Here is a 25,137-nt window from a genome sequence, read left to right on the forward strand (position 1 = left end):
TTTAAAAAGTCTGAGGCTCCAGCATTTATTTACCTTTAGAGATTTTAGAGCCTGAGGAGCAATGCTGACAGGTTTCTCTGATTTACCACATCAGCAGTTCATTGACAGCTTGGCTTAAGTTTGATGCCACGGGGTTAAATAAAGAATAATTGGGGTTTAATACCCAGAGATAGCCTGGATGGAATACATGTCAGAAAGATGGAACAAAACACAGATGGGCAGAAGCACAGAGGGGAAAGTCAGCAGTGGACAGTCAGTCTCCATAGATAGACCGGGATGCAGTGGGAGAAAACCGGGATGAGGAGGGAGCAGATGGGGCTTTGGTTCTGCTTTAGTTTGGTATTCTATCCTGACCACAGCAGGCCTTTTATGACCATCCAGCAGACCAGTCTGCCCAGTCAGCTGCAGGGGAGGGGGTCACATGCTGCAGTGACCTTCACAGTGAGGTTATAAAGCAAAGTGATGCTCTTTGAGTTGCGCTATTGTGTTTTTCTGCACATCCTCAAAGATCTTCAAAACAGAGCCACCCAGCACAGTAAGTACACTGCCCCCATTTTAATCATCAGATTTCTGTGATGTATGCTTTGATATTTGACATGACTGTAATAGATCCTAAGATGAATTTTATTTGTACACAGCAACTTGGATAACTGAGTTTTTAATACAAAAAGTGCAAAAATGTAAAGGATTCAAATTTCCCAGCAACCTCAGCATCTGAAGGTGTTACCCAGTGTGTAACTGTATGAGTCCAGTATGAGCAACACTGTGTGACACTCATCTAGTGAACTTGGGAAAAGTTTAGTGCAAGTTTGCTACTGAACTGAGGACAAGATGCACGGCTAATGGCTAACACCATTATTGTCTGCTCCTTGGTAACAGCTGTAGGATTGTGACGCAGTGATGAAGTTAGATGTACCTGTTTACTAATGTCCTACAAAAAAAATTGTTTTATATTTTTTACTTTGTTTCATTTTGCCAAAATTGCACGTTATTTCCTGTTGCATCCCGACTGGCTGCAGTCAGATTGTGAGATGGTCATCCTAAATTTCAGAAACAGAATTGTGTCCCTGCTGATTCACTAATGTCATTTTGTATTAGCTGATTTCTGGTCCATTTGACAACAGATACGTTTCTAATTTAATCAATTTAAATTGAATTTAAAAGACCCGGAGAGTTGGTTTCAAATCTGCTTCATTTTTAATGAAATAAGGTGAAAATTTAGCTTCATGAGCTTCAACAACTACAGAGTCTTTTACTGGTGCTCAAAAGTATGTGAATGTTCTTACTGAACCTCGTTAAACTAGAAAAGAAGAGAAGCCTCAAAATATAAACAAGTACTAATGAAACATTATTATTTTGCACTTATTTTATAAGAAGCAGACTGAGAAACAGGTTTCTGTGTATTTATCAACAGTGCAATACTTTACTCACCATATTTGAACTGTGGACTTTATGTGGACTCAGCTTGGACTCAGGTGAATGGATTTAGGTTTATTAGGTCAAATGTGGCCAAGCAGAAGATTTCTGCCCACTAATATAATAGTCTTCTTTTAACTCTGTCCTGATGTTGAAAAGGAAAAGCCAAGTGGACTTGTTCCGCATTTTTCTAGAGTATTTGAGCACTCAGAGTTTCTTATGAAAAGCCTCATTCATTCAAGCACTTTGTTCTATGCAGAATCACTTTTACACTAAGACATTTCAAACCCAAGATTCAGTATCAAGGACTCTTCAACGAGTAGAGGAGGCAGGGATAGAACCACTGACCTTCTCATTTATAGACAACCTACCTTTTGAACCACAGATGCTACATAGACGCTTCACCTCATCTTGTGAGTCTTTGTTAAGGCACTCAGACTCACACAAAGGGAGATAACGGAAGGGTTATATTTACTAGAAGAATTTGCAAAGGGATCCTCTTGAGCTGATGTGGCAGCTGTTAGCTCTCTTGGAAAGCCTGAGTAATGCAGCGAGGTAGGCCAGAACTACTGTGAATGACTGCCATGCCAATTTGTTGACATCACAGTTTAGTTCAGTCCATGCCTGGGATTTACTCGCAGCTAAATAAAGATTTATAGTGCAGCCGATGGGATGAATGATCGTGGCTTATAATGACGGGAAAGATAAATGTGCGCATGTTCTATTTTTTTCTCACTGTAAATAATTTCAAGAAACAGACGCAGCCTCTACATGAGAAATCTACTGATGACGTTTGCATTAAACAATGACGGTGCACGTCCTCTCAAGTGTGACTGGTGGAAAATGAGCATCTGAACTTTGTATCAGAACATATCTGCAGCCAACGTAACAGAACGGGAAGAAGTTGGTGCAGAAGTTGGATCAGTGTCGCCCTACCTTAGCCAGAAGAAAGCCAGCACTGTTATTTATTAGCATGGTGATAAATGCTGCTGTCTGAGAATGCTTTAAAAGTTTGCTCATGAGCCTTCAGAACATTTAAAGCAGAAAGTACCACATCTTTTCCACATTGTTTGGGAAATAACAGCCCTCCGAGGATCTTTAATGAATGCTCATATCTGTGATGTTTGTGTGTTCAGATGTCTCGGTTCCTGGACATGGCGGAGTTTGGAGAAGCGGCTCACTACCTCCGCCTCACCAACTTGGAACAGCTGGCTGCCAAGGCCCAAGCGTTTGACGGTCTCTGTTTCCTTTTTATATTTCTCTGCACCAGAGGTGGAAAATACGGACAATCTGTACTTAAGTATAAGAAAAGATACTAGTGTAAAAAAACTACTCCAGTAAAAGTCAAAGTAGTGATTCAACTTCTTTGCTTAAGTACTGCTGCTCTGAGGTTTAGTTGCCCCAGCTGAGTTCCATCCTCTACACTGAGACTATACAGTTTATGTTGTTTTTATACTAGAAGGTACCTGAAAATTAGGAAATAACAAAGTAACAAAGTATTTGTACTTCCAACCTCTGCTCTGTACATAGGTCTAGATGCTGTATGTATATATATATGCTACTGCATACTAAATAAAATGCTATGTAATCCATTTCTCTTAGGCACGAAGCGCATTTGGATGCCCGATGAAACTGAAGCATACACTGAAGTGGAGATCAGAGAGCTGAATGGAGACAAGACTACTGTGGAGACCAAAGACGGACGGGTTAGTCAGCCAGCTAATTCTAATTACTCGATATGCTGTTTATTCATTACTATTATTTAGTCATTTAATATGTTGAGTAGAAACACACAAGCCCCAATTATCCCCCACAATAAAACTACATCTCCTTTTGATCTTTTGTTTCCATGCACCGTTTTGCTGTCCTGAGTTAAAATGTGTGGAATGTTGTTTTTCTTATTTCACAATCAAAAAACAAACAGTTAAATTTCACTTTGAGGGGTTTAACTAAAGCTTCATGTGTGTTTGTGTGTTTCAGTTTCTAATAGTAAAAGAAGACGACCTCCAGCCAATGAACCCTCCTAAGTTCGACATGATAGAGGACATGGCCATGTTGACACACCTGAACGAAGCATCTGTCCTCTTCAACCTGAGCAGGAGATACAGCATGTGGATGATCTATGTTAGCATCTACTCTAATGTGCAACCATCAAAAACACGTTTCCATCTTCCTCACTGTGTGTTTCTAACTGTGTGTCTCTGCGTCAGACCTACTCTGGTCTGTTCTGTGTCACAGTCAATCCATACAAATGGCTGCCGGTCTACACTCCTGAGGTGGTGACAGCCTACAAAGGGAGGCGCCGTGCAGATATGCCGCCCCACATCTACGCCATCGCTGACAACGCTTACACTGACCTGCTGCAGAGTGAGTCACCTTTAGCCTCATCAGCCATGCTGTCAGCTTTCTCATTGCAGTCGTTACCTGGCAACCAGCCAGTTGACAATGTCTTCTATGCTGCACCTTTTATTCCAATTAAACATTAGAGGTATAGTCTGTGTTTGTGGTGTCAATGTACGGACCACTTTAGGTGAATGCGTGAATAAATCTTTTGCTTAGTGGATAAACTTTGAGCTCATTTGCCTCTTCTGAATATTTATTCACTTGGTTTTATTTCCCTCACAGATCGTGAGAACCAGTCAATGCTCATCACGTAAGTCAGAAGCACAGCTGGTCTAACATTACGGTCGGTAATATGACATCATAATAAAAATACAAATGGAAATAGGAATTATATGAGAAAAGCAAACCATGTCCTGTATATAAACTTGCAGTTTATTTCATTTAAACCACAGACTACATATAAAAAGATGGAAGTAGCTTCTAGGTCAGAGCATAAAGCTGTTAACCAGGAACATTCTTTCTACTGGCCAGCAGGGGGAGACTCCTCTAGTTTCAAAGTCGTGTACAAGTCTATGGGTGAATGCCTCTGCCACGCCCTTGATTATTTAGTAAATATTTCATGATGGTCACAATCAAGAGTTTATGGTCTTATTGAAAAAAATATATTGTAGAAATCCAAATTTTAAAATAAGATGGTGCAGAGATGACGAAAAGTTGCTAATGAGTATCCAAAATACTCCAAAACTACACTTCTGTTCACAGAGACACCCATAGTAGACAAGTCAAAGGGTAGAGGCCACACAGATTTGGACCACCTCTCCCTGGGGGTTGAGATATGGCTAAAGGGCCCCAGACCCAAACAGAGAAACACTGACAGAAAACTCAAATCGACTTTGATGAGGAAGGATCTTCCCTATGAAAGGAGTACGTGCTGCAGTTAAAGGTGGATTGGTCTCAACCTCGGGAAGCCAACCATTAACATCACTAGGTCGAGACTGGAATGGTATCCAAAAGGAAAGAGGAAGAGAGAAAGCTGGAGGAACACATGGCTGAGGGATACTGAGGCACCTTGGTTCTTCTTTAGGAGCAGAAAAGTATAAACCACATACCAGGATTGGATTCTGAATTACTTCCAGTTCTTGGTAGCTGAGTGATCGTTAAACATCACAGCTCTCATCTGACTAGCATGATTTAACTGTACTCCACATGGGTATCATGGCATAGGGATGGCAATAGGTCTTCCAGTTGTTTCAAACAAGGTTCCAGTCTTGGTTGTGGAAGTGTTACATCCCTAGTCACTACTGTAGGAGAGCACAGGGCCGTGGTTTCTTCTGTAGACCCATCCATCGCTCATTACATCCAGTTAGTTAGCTCAACGGAAATAGCAAAAACACTCAGCTGAAGGTTTCAAAGCCTGTGCGTGACTGCACAATGTCATGATTTAAACCGAGAACAGAGAGTGATGTTCTCACTTAATATGTGCCTCAGTGTATTCGTTCTGTCTTTCGCCTCAGAGTTGTAGTTTATACATGTCATGATGAAGTAGCACCAATATGTTATTGCTCTCATTCACTGATAAAGGCATATTTTAAATTGTTTAACTGAAAATTGACTTTGTTTTTACACCATCCTTTCAGAGGTGAGTCAGGTGCCGGGAAAACAGTCAACACTAAGAGGGTGATACAGTACTTTGCCATCGTCGCTGCTCTAGGAGAAAATGTGAAAAAAGGAGTAAGACGCCTCAACAGTTTCCCTTTTCCTTAACTGTTCCAGTCCATAGTGAAAAAAAATACCCATACTGGGAATATGTCTTTGCAATGTTTCTCTTTGTATTCAGGGATCTTTAGAGGATCAGATTATTGAAGCTAATCCAGCTATGGAAGCATTTGGGAATGCCAAAACCATCCGCAATGACAACTCCTCCCGCTTTGTGAGTTCATCCTCAAGGCTGGAGTGGAGAACACAGCTTTGTGTCTCATGTGGATTTCTGTGTAGACGTGTTGTAAAGACCGTGGGTTTGTATTTGTGTGCTTCAGGGCAAGTTCATCAGAATTCACTTTGGCCCAACAGGGAAACTGGCGTCTGCTGACATCGACATCTGTAAGTGTTCTCAAAAAGTTATTCCACGTTTGAATTTGTTAGTTAAACTGCACTAGCCGAACATGTTAGCCTTTCTACTCAGCATTTTTCAAATGACATTTTATTATCACACAGCCACAAATACGTTTTAATTGAAACCATCCATCCATCTAGTGTAGAATTTTGTAAGGCATGCGGGTGTAAAAAGGGCTGAAACAGCACATTAGTTCACTGGAAACTTGTCTCAACAACTAAAAGCTCTGGGGCATTGTTGGAAACAGAGGTACATCCCAAACACTCCTAGTACACTGTGACAAATGACTGAGGAACAGTTTAAGTCATGCAGCAGTTACTATACAGTCCTCCAAGTTTCCAATATCTTACATTTCTTGGGCATACTTCATTTTATGGCTTAGTGGTATTGCAAGACAAGATGTGTTACTAACATCTCAGCGTCAGACACTGAACGGTTGTGAGGTGTTGTGGGTGTCTCGCGATGCTTTGGCTGATGAGTGACGTAGTTTGTGTTTATTTTCCTCAGACCTTTTAGAAAAGTCAAGAGTTGTTTTCCAGCAACCAGGAGAGAGAAGCTACCACATCTATTACCAGATCCTGTCCAATCATAAGCCAGAATTACAAGGTAAAAAACAAACAAAAAAACTACCCAGTGCTGCAACCTGTCCAATGAAAGACACCAGCTATATAAATGACACTCCGTTTAATAGAACTGCATTATTAACAGAAACAGAAATAAAACCAAGAACATGCAGAACAACAAAAACAATGCATGTCTTTAAAATCTAATTTATCAACCCAGCAATCTGGGGAGGCTTTGGTGCAGGTTTATGCGCCCCCGACAAATATGACTGACCTGAAACAATGAGGCAGCTACTACAGTTTGCTGTCTTTGCCTGTTGTAACAGTTGCTGTTGTAATGCAGTGTATGACCACATGGCGGCGCCTCCTGTCTCATGACTGGTGTCACCCCCTTTTTGTTCTTCTTCGCACTCCTCCTGTAATGGATGCTCCCGTGTGCTCTTCAGTAATGTGTGGTAGAGGTGGCACTTTTATTTTTGATATTGTAAATAAATGAGTACTTTTTGGAAAGTCAGAAGCTGTTGCTCATTCGCTACCCAGCTGCATCTCCACCGCACGTTACACTGTTTACCAAATAACTGAACAATAACATTATGAAATGTAACCACAGAAAATATGAAACATGCCATTTACAGTGTGAGGAGCGTGGGAAGAAAGAGAGGGTTAACTGTGATAACTAATGATAAAATAATTTCATGATGCAGACATGCTGCTGGTGACCACCAACCCCTACGACTACCACTTCTGCTCTCAGGGTGTGACCACGGTGGAGAGCATCAGTGACGGAGAGGAACTGAGGCTCACCGACGTAAGAAGAACACAGCGTCTCAAAGAAAACTCTCTGATGATGTGTGTAAACTGTACTCTGTATGTTTGTGTGCAGCGTGCCATGGACACGCTGGGCTTCACTCCAGAGGAGAAGTATGGCTGCTACAAAATTGTTGGAGCCATCATGCACTTCGGTAACATGAAGTTCAAGAAGAAACAGAGAGAAGAGCAGGCCGAAGCGGACGGCACAGAGAGTATGACCCACTAAACACCATCACAAAGACACAACAGTTAGTTTGTATAATGGATGCAGGTGATGCTGCCTGGACAGAGCTTTCTGTTGTCTCGCAGTGTGTTATCAAAAGGATTTTGGTAGAATATGATGGAAAGATAACGAAGCAACAATATAGTTTTAGCCTTTTTAAACAAAAATTACTTTTTCAATTTCAATTTCTTGGTTAAGGTACAGAAAGTACCAATGCAATACTAATTGTAGGCGAAAGGTCATGAGCTGGGATTAACTGCAGACCTCGCCCAAATCTCACAATACACAACCTCAGAGGATGTATTATGAACTTGTGGTTGAGCTGCGACAGCCATCAGTTACATATGGTCCGTTGTAGTTGATCTTTATAACTATCTGGCATTGAAGTGAACAAGTCCTCACCTTTTTTTTAAATCTTTTTGTATAACTGTGAAAAACATGTCTAGTCTGTGCTGGTAGAGACCTCAGATAATTACCTGCATGTGGTTTGTGTGTTAAGGTGCAGATAAGGCAGCTTACCTGATGGGCATCAGCTCTGCTGACCTGCTGAAAGGCCTGTTGAATCCTCGAGTGAAAGTGGGAAATGAGTTTATTGTTAAAGGACAGACTGTAGAACAGGTGATCAAAGTTTTCTGTCTTACTACATAAACTTAACTGTAAATTTCCAAACATGTTTATCTGTGGTTCCAGGAAAACTAACAGGTCGTGTTTTGTGTCTAGGTGAACTATGCAGTGGCCGCCCTGGCAAAAGCCACCTATGACCGCATGTTTAAGTGGTTGGTGGGTCGTATCAACTCGTCCTTATACACTTCTTTGCCTCGTCAGTACTTCATCGGTGTCCTGGACATCGCCGGCTTTGAGATCTTTGAGGTACAAAGGAAATACAAAGAGACACTTTCAGCACCTTCAAATCCAGCCAAGGTCCAGGTCTTTCCAGTGACACCAAATATATGTTTTGAAGATAAATGCTACTGTAAAAATAGTGCGCAACCATTGGAATAAAAGTCGTGAAATCATAGCAAGGATATCCTAGATGTCAGCTCAAACCTAGCACAGGAAACACTAGCAGACAGCTTTTCAGAGAAAAGGTTTTTCTTCTTTGGTGTCACTCGTGGTTCGGTCATTTTGCAGAATTGAACATCTTTTGATCAGTAACTACAAAAATATGGTTCATTTCTGTTTGCAGTTCAATAGCTTTGAGCAACTGTGCATCAACTACACCAATGAGAAGCTGCAGCAGTTCTTTAACCACCACATGTTCATCCTGGAGCAGGAAGAGTACAAGGCTGAAGGCATCGAGTGGACCTTCATAGACTTTGGTTTGGACTTACAGGCCTGCATAGACCTCATAGAGAAGGTATGTTTGCGTGTTACATGGGTTGTATTGGATGATTCCAATATGAAGCCTATGTGAATATGAAATGAATTAATTAGAGCTCTTTTGTCCAGCCAATGGGTATTCTGTCCATCATGGAGGAGGAATGTATGTTCCCCAAGGCCACGGACCACAGCTTTAAAACCAAACTTTACGACAACCATCTTGGGAAGTCACCCAACTTCCAGCGGCCGCGTCTAGACAAGAAGCGCAAATATGAGACGCACTTTGAGTTGGTTCACTATGCTGGAGTGGTGGGTATCCTTTCATAAAGTCACTTTTTCTGTTGTTGGTCATTTGAAGTCTACTTGAAGGTGAAGTTCTCCAGTTTTATCAGGACAATTTAACTTTGGTCTTAGCTCAGATAAGCTACAGAGCTACAGCGGGGTGATGGAGACGTTGTTCTGGCCTTTTCAGGTGAAGCCATAAAGCTTTTGATTTTACTCTTGAGCTTGGGTTGAAACTCTGGACATGTAGAATGTTGCTGGGAACGTCGGGATGGGAATTGGTCGGGTGTGACTTTGAATAAGGAACACAAAAAATCCTAAAGATTTAAACATGGAAAAAAAATTGTGTTATATTCTCAGCATTGTTTTTAAAAGCTCGAGTTGACAAAAAAAATCTTATGATGTTTTATTTTGGTATAAATGCACATCCAGTTATTTATTATATAGGATCATGCTTATGCTTTAAGTCATATGAGAGCCCAGTGGCTAGAAGAGCTCAGCAGCAAAGTGGCCACAGAACATCAGTGAAGTTCGGTTACTTGTATTGACAACAAGGAAACTAACTGATAGCAATGTGAACTGGATGGCTCTACAGTTAAAACAACTATCTGTGAGATTAAAGGACACTGTTGACTGACAGGTGGGAAAAACATCTGGTACATCTACAAGCTAACATCTGGACATTTTCTTTGACCTGAGAGTGTCTGTCATGCAAATACGCTTTGATTGCAACGCCTCTCTCTCAAGTTAGATCTGGCCGAGGTTGATGTCACAGAGCTCAACTGACTGGTGTGTGTTGTAGGTGCCGTACAACATCACAGGCTGGCTGGACAAGAACAGAGATCCTCTGAATGAGACGGTGGTGGCCCTCTTCCAGAAATCCTCCAACAAACTGATGGCTGGACTTTTTGAGATCTACATCAGCTCTGATATGCGTAAAAACACCAGCCTCACTAAATATTTAATGGAAAACCGTTCAACTACAACAAGGAATTGAACTATATGAGTGTGTTTGGGTTGAGTCTTGCTTTTTTGTGTTATTTTAGCTATTGATCCGAAGGCTGAAACCAAACAGAGGAGGAAGAAAGCAGCTTCTTTCCAAACTGCGTCACAGTTGCACAAGGTGGGTGTGACTGGCAGCTTCCCCTGAGACACCATTACAGTACACCGGGGGGGGGGGGGGCAATTCATTTTCCCAAGGTGCCACAGGAGAAACTGGGACTGTTACTGGAGGGCATAACCAGTAAGCTCAATTTGATCTCTTTATAAGTCTGAGAGGCCTCCACAGCAGTCTCAGTTTGTCATGTGACCCTTTAGCCCCTGCTGTACACTATGACAGAGGTTTCAACTAATTGTGTGTTTATTCCAGGAAAATCTTAATAAGCTGATGGCTAACCTTCGCAGCACTCAACCTCACTTTGTGCGCTGCATAATCCCCAATGAGAGCAAGATTCCAGGTAAAACCACGAACCCTGGTATCTACTGACAGCTGGTGTCTGTGAGTCGTCCTCACCCAGAAAAATAAACTTGCTAAATGAATGACCTGTATGTGGTGGGGTAAAAGGTGTTTTTCACCTTGGCACCACTAAAGATGTTTTTATTGTCTCGTGCCAGAAATATTACCAAAGATATTGTTACTACTTTACAAGTCTCAACAGACATATTATGTCTACGTGCATTTGTTGATGCACTTTCAGTTTGGTTTTAGCGTAATGCTCGATTTTGTAAAGAAACCATCTGAAGTAATGACTTTTACTTAATTGCACTGAAAGGGAAATTCTAGTTCCTTCCCATGCCCCAAATAAAAATATTGTTGGACTGCACAGTTAAAGTATTCTCCAAGTTATTTTTTGAGATGCCTTCCTTTGTTTTTCCAGGTGTGATGGATCCCTTCCTGGTCCTCCATCAGCTCAGGTGTAACGGGGTCCTCGAGGGGATCAGGATTTGCAGGAAGGGCTTTCCAAACCGCATCCTGTACGCTGAGTTCAGACAGCGGTGAGTTGCATATCTAACACATATTTATTTACTTCATCTGCTGTTGCTCTTCAGTAATGGACTTTTTCTTCTTCTCAGTTATCGCATCTTGAACCCTTTTGCGATTCCAGAGGACTCATTTGTGGACAACAGGAAGGCTGTGGAGAAACTGCTGGGCTCTCTTGACATAGACCACAGCCAGTACAAGTTTGGACACACAAAGGTACAACAAATTCAAGTTTACCCTGCCTTTGACACCTATGTTGTTGGAGTTCAGCTGATGGTCCCGTTGCTTCGTCTCAGGTGTTCTTTAAGGCGGGTCTGTTGGGTCAGTTGGAGGACATGCGGGACAACCGTCTGTCTCAGATCCTCACCACCGTTCAGGCCATATGCAGAGGGAAGCTCATGAGGATGGAGCGACAGAAACTGATGCTGCAAAGGTCAGTGTCACATCTATCAGGGGAATGAATGATAACAAATCAGTAAAAAGGAGACTTTAAAAACTTTTTAAGTGCTGATGCCAGAAAAGTTGATCAGAAGTAAGAAGGAAGTTGTATTCGTAAGAAAGAAAAGCAACCTGACAGAGTTTAATGAATATATGACCATGCCAAGATGTTTAAACTTTGCTTAGTGCAGCATGTTGCTGTTGTTTTGACTCTCATCACCTGTTTTTTGGGGCTGATGTGATTTTTTTATTGTTCTTCCTCTCAGGGACGCAGTGATGGTGATCCAGTTTGCCATCAGGGCATTCTTCTCAGTGAGGACTTGGCCGTGGATGATATTATTCTTTAAGCTCCGTCCGCTGCTCAGGAGTGCCCAGGTCGAGAAGGAACTGGCCGCTCTGAACGAAGAGTTCAAGAAACTAAAAGAGGCCTACGGCAGGTCCGTTAATCCGCCGGCGCTTGAATCGGGGCTACAGCTGAGCTGCACGCAGACAGACGTCTGATGTCCTGCCATGTTTCTGTTTGTTTTTTTTCATCAGGTCGGAGGTGAAGCGGAAGGAGGCGGAGGAGCGGCAGGTGGCTTTGGTTCAGGAGAAAAATGACCTGGCTCTTCAGCTTCAAGCAGTAAGAGAAATTTAAACGAGTGGTGCCAGCTCACCACAGCAGGATCCTTACAGCAGGGCTTCACAGAGTAATAGAAAACACAGAACTGAATCAATGAGGGCAGAAACCTGGTGGGCATTAAAAGGTTAACATAGGTTTACTTTCTACATTAGATCGTGCTTTGTCCTGTTTATTGTTCGTGGTCTCTATAAATCTCTTCTTTATCGTCTGCCCACTGGTAGTAGACCCAGCGTAGTTCTGCTGGAGATTTCTTTAGTCACTTTTAATCGTGCGTTCTCGCCCTCTGAGGTCATAGTGATATATTTCCTGCTTTGCTATTTAAAATATGTTGATTCCTTTATTCTGGGTGCTTGTTTTAGCCTCAGCAAACCCTCTGTGGGTTTAAGCACCCACCAATAAACAAACTCTCATTGTTTTAGTGATCCAGCTCGTCATGGTCATGGAACATGTGCAGTCATACGAGCACAATTTTAGTCACTCTGTATACTGCGTAGTCCATTATGCAAGAATTTTATGCACTTGTTCATAATTTTTAATATACCCTGTCCATATTACAGCTGTTAGCTTCTGATATGCAGACTGGCCTCATATATTTAAATAACTTTTTGTATCCAAACAATCCAGGAGCAGGACAACCTGATGGATGCTGAGGACCGCTGCAACCAGCTGATTCAGTCTAAAATCTCTCTGGAGTCAAAGCTGAAGGAGATGCAGGAGCGCCTGGAGGATGAGGAGGAGGTGAGCTCCACGCTGACGTCCAAGAAGCGTCAGCTGGAGGACGAGGTGTTATCGCTGAAGAGAGACGTGGATGACCTGGAGATGACCCTGGCTAAAGTGGAGAAAGAGAGACATGGGGTTGAGAACAAGGTTTGTTCCCCAAAAGAGACCATATCAGTGCTGCTTTCCATCACTTCCCTCACTCACAGAATAATGTTTGTTTTTTCTCTCCATGCAGGTGAAGAACCTATCACAGGAGATGTCTGTTCTAGATGAATCCATAGCATCTCTGAGCAGAGAGAAGGCTGCCCTGCTGGAAGCTCACCAGCAGGCATTGAATGACCTCCAGGCGCAGGAGGACAAAGTCAACATGCTGGCCAAGGCCAAAGCTCGACTGGAGCAGCAAGTGGACAGTGTAAGGAGAGATATTCCTGGATGTCTGACAGTAGGCTGCAATATAAACTGTTATTTATGGCACTCGAGTGGAAGGATGAGCAGCTTGAGACGACTGGTTGAACCTGTGCTGAATAAATAAAATTGAATTATCTGAAGTTTATTCAGGTAACTTTTTCATTTGTTTTTAAGTTTTAGTGTTGAGAAAAATCTTCATATGAAAACTCAGATAAAGCGTCTTGAAGGGATGGTTCACACTGAACATCCTCTGACCTGTGGGGCTTTTTATCATCCACACTCCACGCTGTGCAGTTTGCTGTTTATGGGATATCAGCTTTGAAACACACTGCCATCCCTCTATCCCCGTACACGTCTCACGTTACCTTCTCCAACATGGGTAGCTGTAACCGATCACCGATAACCACTGCCACGCTCACCTGTCTCTGAAATGGACAATTCCCCTGTGTTTGTGTTGTTTGCACCTTTCGTAGCACTTGAATGGAATGAACTGAAAAATAATCAGTGTTGCTGTGGAGTCCTTGTATCCATGCTTCAGCTTTTCTGAGTAAAATTCTAGTATTTTGCTTTTCTGTTATTTAATTAGCAGAAATGTGTCTGTTTGTTTCAAACCTGCTAGCATTAGCTGGTCATTAGCATCTCACCCCAACCTTAACAAAATCCAAACGAGTGGATAAAACTTTCACTCATACAGCATCACGATAGAGTAAACATGTTTACTTCTGCTGTGAAGCTGGACATTTCAGCACAGGAGTGTGTTAGAGCTTTGACTTATTTCTGAAGCCAGCTTCAAGTGGACGCCACAGGTCTGGGCTTTTGGCAGATTTTGCCCCTTTACACTGATTTCTTTTTCAACCCTGCAGGTTGTTAATTCTCTGTCCCTAAACAATCACTGAAATACCCAAAAGAATTTCTACAACCAACTTTTGAAAGCTTGTTTAGCACTGGTCCAGAAAAGACCTGTAATGTTCCCTGCTGTTATTACTGGTTTCTAACTCATGTGCAGGTTGAGACTTCGCTGGAGCTGGAGAAGAAGGTGCGGACCGATCTGGAACGAACCAAACGGAAATTAGAGGGGGATCTGAAGCTGTCCATGGACTCAGTGAGGGACCTGGAAAACCAGAAGGAAGAGCAGGAAGAGAGACTGAGAAAGTAGGAGAAATGTCTAGAGTTTTGGAATATAAATGTTTAGCTGAAAGGGCTCATTTTAACTGAAAAAAGGTACTTTATTACTGTCAATCCCTACAAAATGCTTTTCTCTCTTCACCCTTCTCTAAAGGAAAGACTTTGAGTTGGTGCAGCTTCAGTCAAAACTGGAGGATGAGCAGAGTCTGGCTGCTCAGCTTCATAAGAAGATCAAAGAGCTTCAGGTTGGTGCAGAGAGGATCTTATTCAGCTTCCTCTTCTTCACTGCTGCTGCTGTAGTTTGTTTTGTACTTGCCCTCCTCAGACTCGTATCGAGGAGCTGGAGGAGGCCCTGGAGGCGGAGCGGGCATGGCGTTCCAAGGCGGAACGACAGAGGAACGACATTGCCAAAGAACTGGAGGAGCTGGGAGAGAAGCTGGAGGAGGCAGGAGGAGCCTCAGCGGCTCAGATCGCCCTCAACAGGTTAAAATGGGCTTTGGTGATTTCTAACTTCCATCAAAGGGATCCATTAGGGGTCAGTTAGTCAGAGCCACAGTAGCTACGTTAGAGGTGACCCTTACTTTCGGTCATATACAAAGCGCTCAAATGATGGCTGTTTTAAAATAACATGGTCATTGTATGCACAGGTATTTCCTGTGAGGCGTTGAGACTAATATGGTGATCTCAAGAACACAGCTCTAGCTGTATGTCAGAGAAACCCCTTAAAGATTACATGCAGATGTAGATTCCTACCTTTAGAGTTCGACAGTGGATGGATTAGTATCTCAATACTGAGATTTGCCCAGATTATCACAAATACTGCTTTGTTGAACAGGAAGCGAGAGGCAGATTTCCTGAAGTTGCGGCGGGAGCTGGAGGAGGCGGGGCTTCACCACGAAGCAACAGCAGCCACCCTGAGGAAGAAGCACTCGGACATGGTGACGGAGCTCAGCGAGCAGATAGATGCTCTGCAGAGAGTCAAACAGAAGCTGGAGAAGGAGAAGGTGGAGTTCCGGCTGGAGGCTGATGACCTGGCTGCCAGCGTGGAGCAGCTCTCCAGGTCAAAGGTAGGAACAGACCTCCCGCTTAAGGGGCCACTCCACCAGGTTCATCAGTGTCAGTCTACTCGTCATGTTGAGTCCTGCTGGCCCTGTTTATGCTGCCATGGATGCAGTAACAGAGCTGGGTACAGTGCTGCCTCTCATCCTTGATCTTAATCTGCCCAGAGGCCATTTCCAATGCTCTGACAGCTTTGTCCTCCTTTAAGCAGCGTTATTGCAAAAGAACTGATGATGGGACACAAAACAAGGTGGTTCGTGCTCTTGACCTGTTTACACTTTAAACCTGTGAGGAGGTGAAACATGTTAATGCAGTGCAGTGCGACCAGATTTGGTCACATTGTAACCACCGCACGTTGATCGTGTTTCTTAGACCACATTAACTGTGACTTCTCTGTTGATTGATCTTTGTGTGCAGGCTGCTGTGGAGAAGATGTGCAGGGTTTATGAGGACCAGCTGAATGAAAGCAGGAGCAGAGCAGACGAGCTGCAGAGACAGCTGTCTGAAGTCAACGCTCAGAAAGCACGAGCAGTCACAGAAACCAGTACAGCACACTGACACACCCGACACTGATTCTACAGATCTGAACACCTGATTTTAGGCTGCATGAATTTTCTTTCTCCTACATCTTGCAGCACTCTGTGTGGATGTCCTCACCTTCCTGTCTGTTGTGTTAGGATTATTAGGACAAATGCTTAAAGCGTACTCTATAGAAAAAAGCATTTAAAATGATTTCTTTAGTGATCAACATAATAATATTAAACATTAATTGACAGCGAAAGGTGATGGAGAATTATTGAGATGGCATAAATTCCTCTCCCTCTCAGCTTAAGCTTTGCTAACAGGACAAGTAGAAGGTCATAAAATGTTAATATAAGCTTATTAAAGCTAGTGATGATGTCCATCACTACAATCATGGCTGAAATAGGAACCACTGGTAGAAGATTTTGCAACTTTTAAAAACTGAACTTCTTTAGTTTCCCAACATCGATGCATTGGTTTCTACACCTTCATCAAAAATTTCCTGTTAGATTTTCCCCATTTTTCCATTTAAAAAAAGAATTTCAGGCTCAACTGATGAAACACCTTAAAAGTAAAAACTTTCTGTATTTACTTTAGATTACAAACATGCAGCCCTTGTTAGGATCTAAATGACAGGAAGTGCCTGTCAGTCACCTACAATGCAGCTTTGAGATTCCTTCCCAGGCACATTAGTCTTCACTCACATCTGGCGTCAGGTGATCTCAATAGGTCACATGACAGGGTGAGGCAAGGTCTCACAATGGTTTTACCTGAAACCTCTGCTGATAATGACCCACGACTTTTTTTGATGTGGTAATTGACTTCATGGAGTCATCACGCCGTCCCGCACTAACAGTAGTAAATAGTGACCTATCGCACTGGTGGATAATTTGAGTATCGGAGGGTTGTTCTTGATAGTGTTCTGTCCTCTGAGTCATAAAAAGGTCCAACATCATTTTATGTTTGATCTGAAACGATGAAAGTTTTTGAATCTGTGCTTATGTTTTGTCCACGATTCTTAGTAAACACGCCAACAAAAAAATACAATTTGTAAAAATGGTAAATGAATATCTGATGTCTAAGATGCAGCAAGCTTATCGTACTCATGTACGTTTGGCTGTCGCCTTTTCAGCCGAGTACAGACGTCGTCTGGAGGAGCGAGACGCTACGATCGCTCAGCTCCAGCGCTTGAAGGTGGGCGCTTGCCAGAATGTTGAGGATATGAAGAAACGGCTGGAGGAGGAGAGCAAAGTAATACTTAACTCTTACACTTGTAACACATCAGGTCACTTCAGTGCTCTTATTAATACCTTTTTGAAGGTATTTTATTGGAACAAATGTATCCTGTGTCTGTGTTTCAGGCTCGCGTGGCGCTGGCTCATGCGGTGCAGGCATCCCGACACGACTGCAGCCTTCTCAGAGAACAGCTGGAGGAGGAGCAGGAAGCTAAGGCGGAACTGCAGAGGGCGCTGTCTACAGCCAACAGTCAGGTGGTTCAGTGGAAAGCAAAGTATGAGACTGATGCTGTGCTGAGGATAGAGGAGCTGGAGGAAGCAAAGTAAGACAACACTGCTGTAGCTGCACGTCACTCTGAGGTGCCATACTAACACATTATAGGAGAATGCAAAGACCACAGTTTAAATTCTTTATCCAGTTTCCTTCAAAGCAGCTACTGACTTTAGACTGGTAACGTTTAATAAGTTGAATTGTTGTATTTGCAGGAAGAAACTGGTCGTGAGACTGCAGACTCTCGAAGAAGTTGCAGAGGCGTCTCAGGCCAAGTGCTCCTCACTGGAGAAAACCAAACAGCGTCTGCAGATAGAGATGGAAGACCTGATGGTCCAACTGGAGCGCTCCAACGCTGCAGCTCTGGCTCTGGACAAGAGGCAACGCAACTTTGACATGGTCAGACATATGGCACGATTCCCCATGTGGAGATTTACACTTTAATGCCCATAAGTAGGTGTGCTCAGAAACAAATGTGTGCACTGGTTTGATGCAGGTGCTCAGTGACTGGAAGCTGAAGTTTGACGAGTGTCAGATGGAGCTGGAGGCCTCACAGAAAGAGTCTCGCAGTCTGAGCACTGAGCTCTTCAAACTGAAGAACTGCTATGAAGAAGCTCTGGACCAGCTGGAGACGATTAAACGAGAAAACAGGAACCTGCAGGGTACTGCAGTCCCTCCCCTGTCCTCTTAACTTACTACAATCACACTGGTATCTTCATTTCAGGGACCTGGTCTTACAAGCTCAATATCATGGAGAATATCATGATGTGAAGAGAAGTTGTAGTCCAGCGAACAAACGACTTCAATTTTTTAATCCTTTTTTAATATTGTGGGAGTTAAGGGATTAAATTCCAGTGTATCAAAGTGTTTTCTTTATATATCTCTAGAGGAGATTGTGGATCTGACAGATCAGATCAGTCAGGAAGGGAAGACGATCCATGAGCTGGAGAGGATGAAGAAGATCCTCGATGTGGAGAAGAGCGACATTAGAGCTGCCCTGGAGGAAGCAGAGGTAATTAGCTGCTGTAATCAATTATCTATAAAGTCTTTATTGCCTGAACTGTTACCTTTCCATTGATCAGGGAACCTTGGAACATGAGGAAAGCAAGATCTTGAAATATCAGATGGAGCTGGAGCAGATAAGGGCAGAGATGGACCGAAAGATTGCAGAGAAAGAGGAGGAGATCGACAGCCTCAGGTAATAAATATATTAATAACAGACTGAAAGGGGCTTAATATATGGAATAGAATAGAATAGAATTAAATTTAATAGGCTTTTATTGTCATTGGAGAATGCTTGAAAGTGGTGCAAAGGAAAAACTGCTGTGTGGAAGAAGCTGTTAGTGAGTCTGGAGGTAGGCGTGGGGCCAGATTGACCTGAGGCGCTGACCACAGGGCAGTGGGTCAGACAGGTGGTGAGCGGGGTGCGAGGGGTCACCTGTGATGGTCCTGGTTTTCCTGAGACAGGAGGATCTGGCGAGGCAGAGGGAAGCCAATGATTTTTTTGGGCTGTACCCTCTGCACAGCCTTCCTGTTGTCAGTTGTGGTCCCTGCATACCAAACACCAGGCAGGAGGAGAGCACGCTCTCCACTGAGGGGCGGCAGAAGGCCAGCAGTGCTTCTGGTCCAGGTTATTCTTCCTACTGTTAGCTACTGTTAGCTGGCGAGCTACATAGAAGGCTCTGCACTGAATGGACGGCCTGTAAGTGCAGCGAGCAGTGACTGTCTATATTTCTGTTAAAGCCTCGTCCTAAGGCACATAAGTACGGAGTCCACAGCAGCTCTTTCCCTGTGTAGGGTCTGCCTCAACCAGTCATACCAGGAAAAAAAAGGTTCATAACCAGAGAAAGAACTGACAACTGCAACCTTAGTGTTGATGGAGAGGTAACTCCAATGCTGTCCACCAGGGGGAGCCAGCAGCGTTCCCTGGAGACTATGCAGGCCAATTTGGAGGCAGAAATTCGTCATCGTAGCGAGGCGGTTCGTTTGAGGAAGAAGATGGAGTCTGACCTGAACGAGATGGAGATTCAGCTGGGAAACGCCAACAGGCAACAAGCAGAGAGCCGGAGGATCATGAGACACCTGCAGATACAGGTACCCTCACCTGTTCACATCAGAATGATGAGTAAAAACAGTGTCCAGGGATGTGCTATTTACTGACCGCACTGTGCTTCATTATCACATCAATCATGGACTGAAAAATGCAGCAGAAGTGAAAACTTCAACCAAAACAAAGCTCCGCCCCCTAGTGGCAAATGATATAACATGTAAACCAACCTTTCTGTGCTGAACTCTATCGCAGGTTAAAGAGCAGCAGGTGGAGCTAGAAGAAAAAGTCCAGCTGACCAATCAGCTCAGAGAGCAAATCGCCCTCCTGGAGCGGAGGTGTTCGCTGATGTCAGCGGAGGAGGAGGAGCTGCGGGGGGTCCTGGAACAGACTGACCGCACCCGCAAGATGGCCGAACATGAGCTGGTGGAGGTGTCAGAGAGAGTTAACCTGCTCGCTGCACAGGTTAATTAATTACGGCACATCAAATACAATCATGTTGAAATATGAGCATTTCATCATGACAGACGGTTTGATGACTTCCTGTTTTAGAACACGGGCCTCATGAACCAGAAGAAGAAGCTGGAGGCTGACCTGTCTGTGCTGACCGGAGAGGTGGACGAGGCGATGCAGGAGAGTCACAATGCTGAGGAGAAGGCCAAAAAGGCCATCGGTGATGTTAGTCCTGACCCATGACCTTTGATCCCTGATCAAAACCATTGCTGCTGTTAAATTGTAGTTTTCATCACATGTTAACCGAGTTTGATGCTGGAAAACTTTATTAATCTTTAAATTTAATAACTCAGACGTTTTAGCATTTCTTAATCATTTATTTACCCCATAAAGCTGCGATTCATGCATCCATCACACACTCTGTCAGCCTCTAATACTTATTACCAGAATCCTGTTAATGTTTGTGCTTCACCAGGCGGCCATGATGGCGGAGGAGCTGAAGAAGGAGCAGGACAGCAGCACTATGCTGGAGAGAATGAAGAAGAATATGGAGTCTACTGTAAAAGGTACAATAACACTACTGACAAAAATAAATGCATGTATCGACTGTGATGTCACCTGTTGTCATGGTAGGTTAATAGAAACAATAGAAATTAGCTCGCCAAAACAAAAGCACAGACTTCTTGTCTGTTTGCTTTCTGGCACATTTGTTATCTGGGTTATCTGAACACGCACAGTATACTGTATATTCGTATTTCCTCACTTGTAGATGATAACTTGTTCACATAGTTCACCTGCAGATGTCACCGTGTTTTTCCAGCATCTATGTTCTTCTGACAGAACTGCAGGTGAAACTGGATGAAACGGAGCAGATGGCTCTGAGGGGAGGAAAGAAACAACTCCACAAACTGGAGACAACAGTGAGTGAAAACTCAGTCACAGAGTTGTTTCTCACTGTCAGTTAAATCAAGTTTCACTGCAACACCTGGTAGTTTAACAAGGACACTTTCTACTTTTCCTTGTTTCTGTCATACAGATACTCTTCTATACAGCGGTGGATGTGTTACATGCATTACATAAATAAAACCCCAAAACGTCTGAGTAACTTCTTAGGTCAGTTTCCAAAAAAGCGCATTTACAGAAAAAAAGTGCCTCTGCCAAGAGTCTTTAAAACATCTTTATTTGAGGTTTATCAAAAAAGTAATTGCCAAAGAATATTTGTGCTGGGAACAATTTTCCTCTACTGGCATCTGCTGCATAACAATGTAGGCACGCAGCATGCATAAACTTGCTAAAACCTTCTGCTGGAGGTGTCTTCCTGTTAAAAGGAAGTTTTTCCTTCCCACTGTTGCCAGGTGCTGGCTCACAGGAGGGTTGTTTGACTGTAGAGGTTTAAGCCTAAGTATAAAACACTTTCATGTGGCTGTTGTTGTAAACTGGCACTGTATGAACTAAAGTATTGTTGTGTTTTGGGGGAGCGGCCAGTTATCTCCCATCATGCCTTGGGACACGTGCTGCTGTTAAGATGTTCTTGTTTTATTGCTTACGGTTACATGACGTTTAACTGTCCTGTTTATACAGCGGTACAAAGTCACTGACAGTTACCGTTTTACCAGGAGTGAGGTCGGTTATGTTGTTGTTGACGCTCGGGAGCGCGGTGCAGCACGTGTTTAATTAAAAACTCTCCTGACCTGTTTGGGGAGGAACAGCAAGCTCAGTCTCTGAGGGAGGATTTGTTGCTAAGATTCCTCTGCTTGCCCCAATATCATTAAAAATGAAAACTGAAAAAGTAAATGACTCAAAAAAATCCAAAACTGAACGCACTATTAAACGCACTAAAAAATGCACTTGATAATAAAAAGACATTAAGTTGTAAAATGCAACATCATTTGATACTTTGTTTTTCAATTTTCCTTTTTTAAATCAATTCCTCTTATTGGTCATTTTTACATTTGATTTTACCTTTTGTCATAGATTAATTGATGCATGCATATTTTTTACTGAGTCATTGAATTATTTATTCATGCTTGGTTTTGGCAGTTTTGCTCCTCTATATCAGTAACAGGTAACCAGCAGGAAGTAAATCAGCTGCTGTGTGTGCAGGTGAGGGCGCTGCAGACGGAGCTGACTTTGGAGCAGAAGAAGAGCGAGGAGTATCAGAAGGGGGTTCGACGCTACGAGAGGAAAGTGAAGGAGCTGACGTACCAGGTGTGAGGTCCTCACTGCATCCAGCTGCTGCTGTCATACAGATGTTGGTCCCGTCTTCTGTGTTTTCATTGGATCTTTGTGCTTTCGTGCAGTCAGAGGAGGACAAAAAGACTCTGCTCAGGATGCAGGAGCTGATTGAAAGGCTGCAAGCCAAAGTGAAGAGCTACAAGAGACAAGCTGAGAACGCTGTGAGTGTTCAGTAATGCTCTCGTCAATACAATGCAAATCAGCATCAAAATGATTAAAAAACATCTTTTTTATTTCTATAAAGTCAATATCGCTCCACGGAGGGACTCACGTCTGAGCTTTTAATGTGAAACATGTGCAAGTATGTAAACATAAACATACACTGAACAAAAATATAAACGCAACACCTTTGTTACTGCTCCCATTCCCCATGGGATGGACGTAGAGACCTAAAATTCATTCCAGATACACAATATAACCATCCCTCCCAAACAGTGGTCACAAATCAGTCCAAATGTGTGGTAGTGGGCACATCTGCTATATTGAGATAATCCATCCCACCTCACAGGTGTGCCACATCAGGATGCTGATCTGACATCATGAGTAGTGCACAGGTGTACCTCAGACTGCCCACAACAAAAGGCCACCCTGGAATGTGCAGTTTTGTCTCACAGCAAAATGCCACAGATGCCACAAGCAATGAGGGAGCGTGCAATTGGCATGCTGACAGCAGGAATGTCAACCAGATCTGTCGCCCGTGCATTGAATGTTCATTTCTCAACCATAAGCCGTCTCCACAGGCCTTTCAGAGAAATGGTGGTCACACCAGATACTGACCGGTTCTGGGTCCCCAGACCCCCAATAGCGCAAAAAACTTTTAGGTCTTTTAGGTTTTAGGTCTCTACGTCCATCCCATGGGGAATGGGAGCAGTAACAAAGGTGTTGCGTTTATATTTTTGTTGAGTGTACATAAAATATACAAATGACTAGCAGGACGTTTCCTGCATAGACAACACAGAAGGAAAATTTAGATCATAATCAGCATGTTCAGATTTTCAAGATTACCCTTAAAAAAACAATGATCCTGGGAGATTTTCTTTAAACAAAAACAGCATTTATTATTTCATTTTTTATTTGCTTGTTTTTAGAACAATTAGTGTGCTTACCTGTGTAGTCAACCCACGCCACCCTTCATGAAAGTACAGTCATTTCCTGAGCGCCACAGATATTTGGGACTTTTAGTAAATGCACAGTTTGCATTTACTAATTGATATTCTGACATGCAAACACTGACATCAACAGAGAGCAACCCAGAAAAGCCCCGCCCCTCAGTGGTCACGGCAGATGGCCGCCCGTCCTTGAGCCTGGTTCTGCTGGAGGTCTCTTCCTCTTAAAAGGGACTTTTTTCTTTTTAGAGCTGCTCTAATCCATATAAAATAACATCTATTTAAAAGGGATCGTCTTTTTGTCCACCAGGAGGAGCAGGTGAGCTGCAGTACTGTACGTTTCCGCAAAGTCCAACACGAGCTGGACGAAGCCGAGGAGAGAGCAGATATCGCCGAGACGACCGTCAACAAGCTGAGGATTCGAACTCGCGAACAGACCAGCAAGGTCGCCATGGTGAGTTACGCTTGGACGAAGTAGAGGTTAACACTGTTTCACTTCCATCAGTGTTCCTAATGAGCCGTTCGTGTCTCTGCAGATCACTGAATGAAGCTCTGCAGCATCTCCATCACTGATTAACTGACGTGTTGTTTGTTACCTGCTGTGTGTTTTTATCCCGTGTGTTTGTACATCTGCGTCTACTGTACGACAATGCGTTTTTTCAATGAAAAGTATTATAACCTGGTTTGAAAGGGAAGTGTTGAGGGCTGCGAGAACATACGAGCGGTCAGCCGTGTGTAAGCCCAGAGGGGGAAGCATCAGTTCTCACCCCCTTAAATTTGTTTTGAACAGTTTTATGCTTGTTTGTTTTCAGAGGGGTTCAGCATGCTTAACCAAATTAAAGAGAAGACTATAAAGATCTTTTTAAAATAGCAGTTTAATCCCCCTTCCACAGTCAGCGATCCTGGAAAAATAATGTAACCAAAAAAAAGAAAGAAAGAAGGCCAAAAAATAGTTGTTTTACTTCTCGTATGTGTCAGTACTTCATGAGAATGAGCTGTTTGACACCGGCAGAGAAGATTTGGCAAGTTTTTCATGGTTGCAACACACACGTGGAACCATTTAACAAACAGGAAATAAACCGGCTTTCAACTGGGACAGGATGTATTGCAAAGAAGCGTCGTTACAATAAAAAAATAATAAAACTATAAATGAATAAAAAATGTTTTTGCTAAATCAATTTAGCAGTGTTTTATGTCAGTACTGAATCAGATGATTTTGTGGTTTTTGTGCATAAAAAGTTTGGTTTGTAAATGTTTTGTGGTGTCAGACTGTAACTTCCCAATTAAAGAAAGAAAAAACTGCGTTTAGAGACCGACTGTTTAACTGAAGGGGGGAAAAAACATACTCGAGGTGGTGGAGACCAAAACCGGAGCTAAAAGAGCTTTCTGATTGCTGGATGGAACATCAGTGCTGGATTTTTCTCTGCCCACCGGTGATGGCCAAAAGCATGTTAATGGGAAGGAGTTCAAACGAAAGAAATGTGCCTATATTCAGACTGTAAGTATGTTGATGTGTGGCTTTATAATTATTTGTTTTACTGTGTAGTGACCAATAAAAGCCTGATGCTGTTGACTGCTGCTTTTGGTCCACTCCTCTATATGTTGTTCTTTCAGGTTTCTGCACAGCTCCCGTAAAATACCGTCACAGCCTTTCAGTCCGGTTCATGTCTGAACTTTGGGCCGTTGCAGCAACATTTTGTTGTAGATCTGCTGCAGTGCTTGGGATCTTTAGCCGTGTCTCAATTCAGGGCCTGCATCCTTCGGAGGACCCAGCCTTCGCGGTCTACGTGGGCCGGGTCCTCCGAAGACCGAGAAGGGCAGAAGTGCGAGGCTGTGAAATGGGAC

General features: G+C 43.1%; 1 protein-coding gene across 1 annotated transcript; it reads left to right on the forward strand.

Moving 5' to 3' along the window:
• Positions 1 to 506: 506 nt before the first annotated feature.
• On the forward strand, positions 507 to 24,837 carry LOC146551291 (myosin-7-like). Its single transcript, XM_085258559.1, has 46 exons — positions 507 to 535; positions 2,553 to 2,652; positions 3,019 to 3,122; positions 3,397 to 3,540; positions 3,627 to 3,783; positions 4,042 to 4,069; positions 5,397 to 5,490; positions 5,597 to 5,689; positions 5,796 to 5,859; positions 6,380 to 6,478; positions 7,140 to 7,243; positions 7,319 to 7,457; positions 7,968 to 8,086; positions 8,189 to 8,338; positions 8,655 to 8,825; positions 8,918 to 9,097; positions 9,873 to 10,005; positions 10,117 to 10,193; positions 10,440 to 10,527; positions 10,948 to 11,065; positions 11,144 to 11,267; positions 11,348 to 11,484; positions 11,756 to 11,926; positions 12,027 to 12,111; positions 12,736 to 12,978; positions 13,067 to 13,243; positions 14,246 to 14,391; positions 14,519 to 14,609; positions 14,690 to 14,847; positions 15,200 to 15,431; positions 15,841 to 15,967; positions 17,078 to 17,196; positions 17,307 to 17,503; positions 17,667 to 17,850; positions 17,948 to 18,113; positions 18,339 to 18,463; positions 18,534 to 18,649; positions 19,359 to 19,545; positions 19,754 to 19,963; positions 20,051 to 20,176; positions 20,427 to 20,517; positions 20,792 to 20,871; positions 22,055 to 22,159; positions 22,252 to 22,347; positions 23,603 to 23,746; positions 23,829 to 24,837. The coding sequence occupies exons 2-46, from the start codon at positions 2,553 to 2,555 to the stop codon at positions 23,838 to 23,840; spliced, it is 5,811 nt and encodes a 1,936-aa protein (XP_085114685.1). The 5' UTR covers positions 507 to 535; the 3' UTR covers positions 23,841 to 24,837.
• Positions 24,838 to 25,137: the final 300 nt, after the last annotated feature.

The sequence above is a fragment of the Mchenga conophoros genome, linkage group LG20 (assembly GCF_057382185.1).
Source record: "Mchenga conophoros isolate Kocher_MC1m ecotype Shallow Benthic linkage group LG20, M_conophoros_male_GT1.1, whole genome shotgun sequence".
Taxonomy (NCBI): Eukaryota; Metazoa; Chordata; class Actinopteri; order Cichliformes; family Cichlidae; genus Mchenga; species Mchenga conophoros.